The 12,141-nt window shown below is 35.9% G+C and overlaps 1 protein-coding gene across 9 annotated transcripts; it reads left to right on the forward strand.

Annotated features, from left to right (window-relative positions):
• The first annotated feature begins 294 nt into the window (after positions 1 to 294).
• Positions 295 to 10,922, forward strand: LOC125187910 (phosphoinositide phosphatase SAC2-like). Of its 9 annotated transcripts, XM_048084565.1 has the most exons (17): positions 295 to 648; positions 1,431 to 1,635; positions 1,717 to 1,882; positions 2,438 to 2,660; positions 2,866 to 2,942; positions 3,419 to 3,606; positions 3,698 to 3,795; positions 3,979 to 4,112; positions 4,203 to 4,331; positions 5,647 to 6,028; positions 6,769 to 6,890; positions 7,132 to 7,245; positions 8,108 to 8,296; positions 9,224 to 9,382; positions 9,629 to 9,737; positions 10,378 to 10,411; positions 10,524 to 10,922. In XM_048084565.1, the coding sequence occupies exons 1-17, from the start codon at positions 529 to 531 to the stop codon at positions 10,559 to 10,561; spliced, it is 2,487 nt and encodes an 828-aa protein (XP_047940522.1). In that variant the 5' UTR covers positions 295 to 528; the 3' UTR covers positions 10,562 to 10,922. The 9 variants fall into 9 exon arrangements, 7 of the variants coding, with proteins under 7 accessions (XP_047940522.1, XP_047940520.1, XP_047940521.1 ...); XM_048084563.1 differs by having other exon boundaries at positions 10,378 to 10,922; XM_048084564.1 differs by having other exon boundaries at positions 9,248 to 9,382; positions 10,378 to 10,922.
• The last annotated feature ends 1,219 nt before the right edge of the window (positions 10,923 to 12,141 follow it).

Genomic DNA, 12,141 nt, shown 5'->3' on the forward strand with positions numbered 1-12,141 from the left:
TCTAACCACTCTATCTGTGTATCATCATCATCTTAATCATTTGCATCAAACAGATATTTTCTTCTCGCATCTCGTCCACCAATTTCCCTCTCTCCGTCCCAGCCTTCTTCAGGAAACCTCGGTGCTGTGAGCTCCAACTATCACAGGCACGTTTGAATTCAACTATTTTAGTTTTGCAAAGATTAGTTGTTTTTTGGGCAAAATGATGCGTGAACGTTTTCCAAGTCTTCGAGTTTCAGTCATAGATAACTTCGCTACTGTTTTTTTTTTTTGTAATTCACGTATCTACAGTGCTGAATTTAGGGCTTGGATAGTGGAAAATCCGGGGAAGAAAGTCAAACGCTGGCTTAATTTTGATTTTGATTTTATCGGGGAATGCTATACCTGAAGCAACCTACGGTGGCGGTGGTGATGGAGTTTAGAGGCCGGGAGAGAAGGTAGAGACAGACCTCTAGGTTGCAATTGAATGCCAGAGTGATTGATTCCCGAGCCCGAGGCTCGGGAATCGCGAAGAATATTTGGAAAGGAATGGAAGATGTTTCGGAAATTGTGCAGCTACAACAGCATCAAATCCAGCCTGATTCTCCACCTCCAGTGCTGCCTCCTGATGGATTTATGCAGAAATTCAGACTATATGAGACTCAATCGGTACAGTTATTGTGTTTTCAGTTGATGATTCTTGGTGGCATCCAGTAAAAACTTTGTCCTTTGTTTTATTGATCCCGAACTGATATATGTTATGCGTGAGATTTCTCGAAATGAATCGGAGATGTCTCTGAAACTTTTTGTTTGTTATTGTTTCTTGTGCTTGCTTGCCATATCAAAAATGTCTAGCTAGATGTTAATTGATTGAATTTCTGGATGTGGTTTTGACATGACTTAACTTGCAAATTTTTTCTTGCTTAAATTCCCCGTAGAGAGCTTGATTTAATATAAATTAAAAGATGTTATCTGCATGCATGTTATATAAGGAATTTGCCATACTTTGTCACTATTTGTAGTACCAATTGATGCCATTTTGAACTATCTGGTTTTTTTGCCATTCACAAGCTTATTGCTCGATTCTTCAGGTGTGTTGAAATAGAAAGGGCTACTAGAAGTGCACTTTGTTATCACATACACATTTAGCTTCTCCTACTCTGCTCATATTTAAAAGTTTAAAACTGTTAGATTACATTGTTGGATAACACGAAATTTATGTGCCGATGTTGAAATATGCTATTATTGTTACATACAGCTGATTTCTTATCCCCTTGGAACACTGTGTTAAATATGATACGTGCATCTTCTTCTCATAATAAATATTGTACCAGGTAGTTTCTACAATTTGATGTACGCCAGCATTCCCATACTGAAAGATCTCTTTACCCAACTTTCTAACCATTGTTTTTTAATACTTATCATCTAATTGTTTTTAACTTCGGTTGCAGAATTTTTATATGGTAGGAAGGGACAAAACTAGAACCTTCTGGAAAATTTTGAAAATTGATAGGTCGGAACCATCAGAGCTTAACATTCATGAAGACTCTGCCACATATACTGAGCGGCAGTGCTCTGATCTCTTAAGAAGAATACATGAAGGAAACAGAGCTACAGGAGGACTTAATTTTGTCACTACTTGTTATGGCATCGTTGGTGCGTTCTAGTGCTAATAGTGTCCTATTCAGATTATGGTCGATAATTCTGATAATTAGATTCTCTTTTTTTCATTTTCAGGATTCATTAAATTTCTCGGGCCATATTACATGGTGCTCATAACAAAAAGGAGGCAGATCGGTGTAATATGTGGTCACTATGTGTATGCTATATCAAAAAGTGAGATAATTCCCTTGCCATCTTCAGCAGTTAGAGCCAACATGGTCAATTATAATAATGAGAACAGGTTATAGCCTCTCTGCATTTGTAATGTGCTCGTAAAACTTTTTTTTTTTCTAATTTAAGGGGAATCTGACAGCCATTTTGTCACTTTTATTTTATTAACAGATCACTCATTTAAATGTGGAGTATAATATTTCGTAATATTTCTGCTCCCAATTTTTCAAATGTTATTTCTTACCGTGTAATAATTGTCAAGCTCAAGCAGTGACCTACTTCTACTTCTCAGTTCAACTCCTATTAAATGATTAGTAATCCGTTTGCTTGATTTCTGTTTAAGATTCTTATCCAAAAAGAAGTCACTCTTATACTTGTGGCGCCTGAACTGTTACCTGATGTGTGACGGAAATTCTTACAAGCAGTTAATAAAAACTAATGCCTTCTTTAATTTGTTTTTGGGTATATACTTTCTATAATCAGTATCTTCCTTGTGTTGCAAATGAAAAAATATGGTCGTTCTTGGTTCTACATATTGCTCTTACCCACTTTGAATATCTAATATGCATTGCATTAGATTTTACTTAATTGTTTATTGACTATTTTTAGTTTATTGGTTACCTAGATACAAGAAGCTCTTGTGCATGGTGGATCTTACCAAGGATTTCTACTTTAGTTACTCCTACCATGTGATGAGAAGTCTGCAGAGGAACATGTGTGATAATGAGACAGGGCAAGTCTTGTATGAAACTATGTTTGTGTGGAATGAATTTCTGACTCGTGGAATACGAAATATTCTTCAGAACACTTATTGGACTGTTGCCTTGGTCTATGGTTTTTTTAAGCAGGTGAGGTCGCATAATCTCCACGAGTCAATGACCTGACTTAAAATATATGTAATTCCAGATTTCATAGATCATATATTAATTTGGTGATACTTTTTCACCTCTGTTTAGTCACAATTGATCATTTAATGATTTGTATCTTGCCATCGCTTTTCCAAGTAAGCAATGATCTGATACTGATTGCATGATCTTGATGAACCCAACGCAGGATACACTTTCTATATCAGGGAGGGATCTCAAGCTGACTCTAATCGCCAGGCGTTCACGACATTATGCGGGTACTAGGTAAGTTTACCCCTATAAACGTGACAAAATTTGGAGTACTTAAGTCGAGTCCAAGTTACATATTCTCTCAAAGACAAAGGAGCTTTGGATTCTTAGTAGTTTGACACTGATAAACTGGTTATCTGGTCTAAAGAGTATTCTAAAACAAAATTATTATTTTCTCATTGGTGGTTATTAGAATCTCATTAACTGTGGAGGTCTATATGACTTACTATGACGTACTAGTGGGATACAATGAATGACCTGAGTCTGGAAGCCCGATCAAACAAATGTTTTGTTGCATAACTTGGGTTTATCAACGTATAGTTCTCCCTTTTAGGTAGGTCCCATTAAATGATTGTTCCAGTTCCTACTTGTTATTCTCTTTGAAATTTTCGCCCTTAACCCTTTTCACCTCTAAATTTCTCAGAGTATAGTTTTTGTCAGATTTCTGTCCTTTTCAGCCATCCTTCTGAAGCTAAAACTTATTAATGCAGATATTTGAAGCGAGGTGTGAACGAGAGGGGCAGAGTGGCAAATGATGTTGAGACTGAGCAAATTTTATTTGAGGATGTCCCTGAAGGTCTGCCTTTGCAAATTAGTTCCGTGGTCCAAATTCGTGGGTCGATACCACTCTTCTGGTCACAGGAGACTTCCCGCCTAAATATCAAACCAGATATTATATGTATGTTTGAACAATTACTTAATTTATATTTGTTCATTTTTCATATATACAAGATGTATATAACCTCTGAGCTGTGACTTCTCTTTTGCAGTGTCAAAGAGGGACCAAACATATAAGGCTACAAAGCTTCACTTTGAAAATCTTGTTAAGCGATATGGGAATCCCATCATTATTTTGAATTTGATTAAGGCAAGATATGTTCGGCTTTGGCATTCAAGTGGTTTTTTCAGAAACAAGATTGACATATTTTTTTTGAAAATGCAAGGAGCCAAAGTTTTAATAACTGCTTATGAAATGTATTAGCTGAAACCTTTCTTTAAACGGAATAGTTATGTGTGTATATGACCCTGATTTTCAAATTTTTGGTAACAGACGAATGAAAAGAAACCACGAGAATCCATTCTTCGCACAGAGTTCGCTAATGCCATAGATGTCATCAATAGAGATCTTTCTGAGGAGAGGCGTCTTAAATTTCTCCACTTGGATCTGCATAAACATTCCCGAAGGTATCTAATGTTCTTTTAAATATTGCTGTTGCTTATGTACTTATGTTTGTAGAGATCTGATTTGATGTTTCTATTACTGTTTGTCACCAGCAAAGCTACAAATGTATTGCTACTGTTGGGAAAGGTGGCTACATATGCTTTGACGTTAACTGGTTTTTTCTATTGTCAAGCCACACCAGAGATGCTATCAGAGGGGCAGCTTAAATGTCCTAGCTATGAGTAAGTCGCACATTCCACATGGAACCAAATTAATATGTTCTCTTTGACATTTTAATTTCCTACTTACCAAGTTAGTACATTATTAAAGAAATTTTATAACAATGTTATTCTTAGATATCATTATTTTATCAGCTTGTTGTATATTAGTATAATGGCCATTACTTTGACCTAACGTAATAATCAGTACATATAATTCTTATATTCACACAACACTTATACTATGAAAGTAATGTGTTAATGTTTCATTTGCTATCAGCTAGTTCCAATTAGGGTGGATCTGTATGGTATACCTTACCGAAACTATCATACGGTATACCTCATCGAAAATTCTAAGAAAAAACTATACCTTTATCTTACCAAAATTTTCAGTATACTATGGCGAATTTCAATATCGATATGGAGGGAGTATTGATATTTTATACTCCCTCCGTCCCATAAATTTTGTAACATTTTGACCGAGCACGGGCTTAAGAAATGTAATGGAAAGTGAGTTGAAAAAGTAGTGGGATGTTGGTCCTACTTTTATATTCCCTCCGTTTTTTAAAAATAGGGAGGTTTGAAATGGCACGGGTTTTAATGTTAGTGGATCATGGGGTTGACTTTAAGTTGTTGATTGTAGTGGTATAAGTGGTAAATAAATGATGTATAGGGGTGTAAAGATTTCCTAAAATAGAAAGTTTGAAAGTTGCTATTTTTAAAGAATGGACTAAAATGGAAAGAGTTCTATTTTTAAAGAACGGACTAAAATGGAAAGAGCTGCTATTTTTAAAAAACGGAGGGAATATAGTTTTATCCTCCCTCCGTTCCATGTTACTTGAGGCGTTTCTTTTCGGCATGAGATTTAAGAAAGTTGTATTTAGTGAGTTAAATATAGTAAAATAAAGTAGAGAGAGAATAAAGCAAGGGAGAAATGAGAGAATAAAGTAAAATTAAAAATAAAGCACCTCTTGTACAGTATATATCGCAAATTCGGTATATACCGTGTATGTGATATATAACATATTTTCGGTATATACCATAAATTTTGGCATACCGCGGTATATAAAGCATATGTTACTTTACCGAAATCTTTCGGTAAGGATCACATCATACCGAAATTTCAGGGGTTTCGGTATTTTTCCAGTACGACATGGTCTTGTTCCAGTAACAAGATTTTCATGCAATTAAAGGTTAACCCATATATGAAAATAGAGTATGCTAAGATACATGAAGTCCCAAGATAGTTAACAGAATAGTCTGACCACTCTTACAGCTATCACTGGCACTATAACTTAGCATAGATGCTAAACTGGAGTCTTTCTTGCATTTTATACAGGAACCTTTTTGCGCCTGGCATGGCAACCTCAGCTTATGCTGAGAATGGAAAGCATAATGATGAGGAGACTGAGGATTCTGATAACTCAGATAGAAAATCTAGTGGGGGCAATAGTAGTACAAACAGTAATCCTTCGGTCAGTCCAGCAATGATCCAAAAGGGAGTTCTTCGAACTAATTGCATAGATTGTTTGGATCGCACAAATGTTGCACAGTATGCATATGGCTTGGCTGCTTTAGGGCATCAGCTGCGTGCCTTAGGAGTTACAACCTCGACCAAGATGGACCTTGATGATCCATTGGCTGAAGAATTGATGGGATGGTATGAGAGAATGGGTGATACTCTAGCACACCAGTATGGTGGATCTGCTGCTCACAACAAGGTAAGTTAGTGTTTTATTTAATTTTTTCATATTTTAGGGTTCATTTACTGTTTTTCAATGATAGAAGCCTATGTATTTAATATAAGTCATAATGTTTTAAGTACTACTATATCTTTATAGTTTATAGAAAGTACCTTCTGTATCGGCCTATACCCCAGTTAAAAGGTTGAGTACTGATATTAGGTATACGACTTTGGATTCGTAAAAGGAATATCCAATTGTGAATTCGTGTATGATAGAGTAAAGGTGATCGATGCTGGAAAACATAAATTGTATTGAGAAGAGAACTCCTCAAGCCAAGGCTTATGGTAGAATTACCATCCCAAAATCCCAATCTAAATAAAACGCAGATCCCTAACTGTGTAAGGAAGCTATAAATAATACCTAAGCTGAAAGCCCATGCACACTTGTTACTGACTCGAAACTAAATTTACTGAAATAAATAAAATACTAAATAACATAATGCAGTAATTGATAATCTGCAACAGTTCTCATCCTGGATCAATAAACCGCCCCCGGACAGTGCTCTATCACTGTACTTGCACACTTAACTGAATTAGGGTTCCTCGTCGCCATGCTATTCGTTCAATGCAACAAATTATTCTGTGATTTTGGTAGCACCGCGAGGGCAAGATGATAAAATAGAACACTTACGACTCTTTTCTTCTAGCCAGAATTTGCTTTCAGTTAGGAAGTCAATGATTTACCTATTAACAGGTCTAAGTTTTGTTTTGTCATAGATTTTCTCTCAGAGAAGAGGCCAATGGAAAGCAGCAACACAGTCACAGGAGTTTTTCCGTACATTGCAGAGATATTATAACAATGCATACATGGATGCAGAGAAACAAAATGCAATTAATGTGTGAGTTAACAGATGTCATATTTTTATGCACTTTCAAGATATTTATGTATGTTTAGAGATTATATAAGAAATGAGATGGTGGAGTAACTTGGAGATAGTTCTCTTGTTTTTGGCATACCCCATAAAAAGTGAAGAGTTAACTTCATCTTACAATATTGTGTTCTTGCATCTGTTGTGAGCTTTTCAAGTTTTCAATCAAAATTTCACTTTATTTAACTGATTGCCCATGATACCTGTGCAGATTTTTGGGGCATTTTCAACCTCAACCAGATAAACCGGATCTGTGGGAGCTTGATTCAGATCAGCATTACAATGTGGGAAGAAATGGACAATCAAATTCAGATAATCATGAAAGGTATAATCAATAGTTCTAGCTACATATATGCTAGAAAAATTCTTCAATTCAAGTGGTAAAAATTCTTCTATACCTTCTAGACATGGTACTCAGGTTGGATATAATTACTAAGCAATATTGCCAGATGTATGTTCACTTTTATGAATTCAAACTGATAGTAATGCTGGAGCTTTGCCAAGAATGAAAAATGATTAATGGAAGCTACCCTTCTTAGAACAACATAATCAGGAGCCCAGACATTATTAGTTGTCGAAATCACTCAGTTCTGTTTCACATGATATTTCACTAAGCAGTTCAGAGTTTAACACTGAAGTTTCTTCATCCAAAAGATGTAGTATTTCACAGTGAAACAGATGAAGTTAAACATGGATATGTGGGTGGTTATTTTGTTCTTGTACAATACAACTCTTACAAGTGTTCGGTATGCGAATGTTTACTAATATTTTTGTCCACTGATATATTCTCTTCATGACAATTAGATGTATTAACCGCAGGCTGCTGACCAGAGTTAGATTAGTTCAATATGCTGGTGAATATCAAAATTTTTTGTCTGCTTTCATTTATATTTGAATTAGTTTCTTAGTGTAACAAGAGGGAATATGATGTGTGCTTGTTGATCTTCAAGTGTGACACGCCATTCATTTGGTGTGGTGTGTTAATCGTTGAAATTGAAATCAGTAGGGAAAGGTATAGTTTGAGTCACGAGCAGCTTCATGAACCCAAGTCAGGAGCCGTATTCACTCAAAATGGTATATGTGAACAACTTATGAAACGTTCAAGATGTACTTTACGTAACTATATCATGCATGATGTGCTGGTAGTAATGTTCATGCTGACATTTGCTCTTGTTTTGCATTTCTAGGTCACTTTTCATAAGATCATGGTCAGATGGGAACATCCTTCGTGAAAGTCATTCACCCTCATCTACATCAAACATGAATAAGGTTATGTCTACCTCTGGTTTCCCTGGTAAATCGAATAGAAGAAGCATGATTCCTTCTGAGTCTACACCAAATATGTATACATCAGAAAGCGAGTTAGCATATTCAAGGTGCTTTACTCTCCTTGTGATTTGATGCTTTATTTAGTTTCTTATGCAGGCAAGATTGCTTGAATCAAGTATAATACCTCCTCCGTTCCATATTACTCGCATGTTTCATTTTAGTGTAATTAAATTAGTATTTTAAGTGTAACGAGAGATCACTTAATAATGGAATACTTAATTAACTCTAATATATTAATTAAATACCCTATTTCTTACTTAATATATAAATAGTGTAAGTAGTTTGGGATGTGCCGAAATAGAAAAGTGCAAGTAACATGGGACAGGGGGAGCATGTAATTTCGTGTAAGTGACGCAGTAGTGCTGCAAACCTTTGTATCTTTGCATGGCCCTCCAGTAGGAGGCTTCAGTTAAGAGTATAAGGGGCTTTGTAAACATGACCTAGGTCCTAGGGTTCTCATAAAAAATATGTTCTGCTGTTTGGAACTCTGATGAAAAGTGGTGTTGCAGTTTTCTTTGCATGGCGCTCCAGTAGTTTTGTTGTATTCTCTTGTGGTAGCCATAGGCTCAAATTTACTTGTAAATCTTGTCTAGCTCTTTGTGTGGCCCTGCAGTAGTTTTTTTAATTCTCTTGTGATAGCCATATGCTCAAATTTACTTGGATATCGTGTCTAGCTCTTGTCAATATATGTGGGGAATGAATATGCTTTGATGTAATTTAGGGATTTAACCCAATTTCTTAGTAAAGGTGATGTAGATCATATGATTATTGGTTATTTAAATCCCGAATACCATCCTAAGGTTCCTTTGCATTTCCCTGGACATGTGTAGACTTATTATGTATTCTCACTACATTTGGAAATGCCATATTTTTATTTTGGTTTGGTTGTTTAAAATATATTCCTTCTGCTATTAGAAAATTTCTATTCCTTTTGTTTCTATTATTGAAAATTTATCATCTTCTCCGCTCTTTAGTGATACTTCTCCGATGCCTACTAGGGAGCTTTTTGCTGAAATGCAAAGAGTAAGGTACCTTGAACATGAAAATGGGGATGCAATCGACTGCTCAAACTTTGTTGACTTAGATTGGCTCTCTTCCTCTGGAAATTCATGTGAGGAAGAGCTATTGGAAAGGTAACTCTTCTACAGATTGTATACATTTATATCAATCCACTCTAATCTAAATGGTTCTATTCCCTTCATTTGAAGTCACATTTTATTTGGACTATTCATATTTGACTTCCTAACAAACTTTATGAAATTCTAAGTTAATTTTAATTAGTGACAGATCAGTCAAATTTATGTCTCAGGAATCAACTGCCAACCCTTCTGAAATTTATGTTATTTCAAGGAGCTAATACCTTTCTTTTTTATACTCAGGTCAATGCTGATAGTATCTCCAACAGCTGTGCTATCGTCAGAAAATGTAATGAATGGAAAAATTAGTGAAATTGCACCTTCCACAAGTGAATGTGGATCTAGCAGAAAGGTAATGTACATCTACCCGCCTATCTATTTGCTTAAAAATCAAGTTGCAGCATGTGTGAGGAATGTGTAGGGAGTATATACTCCGTTCATCTCTACTCAATAGTCTTCTTTTTCCGTTTTGGTTCATCCCACAAAATTATTCCACTTCTAATTTTGGCAAAATTTTCTCTATTATGAGGTGTGCCCCATTTTCCATTAACAATACTCCAATCATTTATTCCTAATTTACCAATTTTGCATTAAAACTCGTGTTGTCTCTAAATCCCTAAATTAAGGGACGGAGGGAGTATGATATTAAGAGGTCACCTTAGGTTATTACTTTCGAAAGCACTGAAATATTGTTTCACAAACTGAGAAATTCAATACAAATTTTGGAAATTCCATAGTTAAATAGGCGTTAGTGGTGCTTTGTTACCTTTCGTTTAGCTCAAATCTGTAGTATTTTCTGAAGTCCATCGAGCCCATAGTCCAAAGTTTCTGCATCATATTAGTTATGCCTTAACTTAGGTAGCTCTTAACGGCGTTGTTGATGATGAAAGAGCTTGCTCTGCATTTTTCGGTTCCAGATTACTTGCTTATCTGTACATATTACCTGACATTGACACTTGATACATTCTTGGTACTGCATTTTATGAATGTAGGGTAGAGACGAGGCTGGTACTGAGCTTGGCTATGGTGAAGTCCATAACTATGAAGTGCTCGAAGAATTCTCTGAAAGTTTTGTGCGTTGGGTGACCTACGGGGAAGCAATCTGCCACTGAATGTAATAGTATTGTCTCCGGTGCAGATAGCTACCAGGTCGAGGGGGCGTTTATTTTCGAGTGAAGGCGAATGAGGAGAAAGACAAGTGTAGCGGCACGGGTTTGGTTGAATGGTGATGGGCAGCACGTGACCTGGAAAGCTGGGTCGTACCTTGATAACTTAGCTTGAAAGAGTAAATAGACTACAGTTTTCAAGATTCTTTTGGAGCTCCTTTCCTTTGTTCGTGTTTATGTGCTTTAATATTTAGTTCTGTATATGTGTATATATATCATAAACGAATGGTCGGAGCTCCACCTTCTTAGCACTAGGCTATTATTGATTCTTTTCATTTATTTGTGGATTCCACTTTTATCGAAACAATTGACGTCGCAAATAAGTTCCTCAACCATGACTCCCTTTTCTGGTTGATGGAAACTGTTCAATATTCTACGACCACAAAGAAGATGTGTATACAATTGTTATTTCTACGCCTGAATTGCTTGCTCAAAACCTGATTAAGCCAACAATTATACTGAAACAGTAGCAACCAAAGAAACGATCATGGCGCCAATTCCATGTACCTGGTACAAGACAGAACCGACGAGGAGCATGTTTCATGACAATAAAGAAGAGAGACCTCCAAGTAGTGTGACGGAACAATGAGAGTCTTGGGTTGTTCTTCCATTTGCTAATGATTGTGGTGAAGTATATTATACCTTAATTTTGAATTTCAAGTTTAGTATTTCAAATTTAGTATTTTTTGTTTCAAGTTATTCAAATAATCTGTAAAAGTAAGTCTTTGACTTGTTCTTTAGAGTATCTTTCTAGAGTCAAGACAGTTGCAATTTTTTAGGAGTGTTATTAGTAGTTTAGTTAGTGTGTTAGACGATTAGTTACATGTAGAACGTGTTTATTGGATAGTTAGTATTTTTTCTGTCTATTTAAGATTGAGATTGAGTGATTATCACAAATCATATAATCCAAGCTCTACATTTTGTCATCTCTCTAACTTCATCTTTTCTCATTTTATTTTCCATTATTCAAAGCAAATTAGAATTATATAATCTCTGCTTTTTCAAGCATATATATTATCATATATATTATAGAAGAGAATGGGAGATTGGTGAGTTTAAAACAACAAAATAGTTTCTAGAGCCTTGAGCATCTTCTCCCATTCTTAATGGGAGCAACTACAAGATCTGACAAATAAAGATGCATACCTTTTAAGAAGGGGCAGACTTGTGGGAGGCTGTGGAGGATAACTACGAAGTACCTCCATTGGGAGCCAGTCCAATAATAGCCAAATCAAGGTTCATGGAAAATAAAGATGCATGCTTTTTGGAAGGGGCAGACTTGTGGGAGGCTATGGAGGATGACTACGAAGTACCTCCATTGGGAGCCAATCCAATAATAGCCCAAATCAAGGTTAACATGATGGCTTTATTGTTGAAGGACAAGAGAACAAAGAATACAAACTCAACAAAGCTTTACATGGTTTAAAGCAAGCTCCTAAAGCATGGTGCAACAAGACTGACACTCATCTTCAACATCTCGAAATTCAGAAAAGCTTGAGTAAAGTCAAGTGACTATATATTTTAAACAAAATAAGAGTGGTCTATTTGTGGTGTCCATTTATGTGGATGATCTGTTGATTATAGGAGATG

Source organism: Salvia hispanica, chromosome 5 (genome assembly GCF_023119035.1).
Source record: "Salvia hispanica cultivar TCC Black 2014 chromosome 5, UniMelb_Shisp_WGS_1.0, whole genome shotgun sequence".
NCBI classification, from domain to species: Eukaryota; Viridiplantae; Streptophyta; class Magnoliopsida; order Lamiales; family Lamiaceae; genus Salvia; species Salvia hispanica.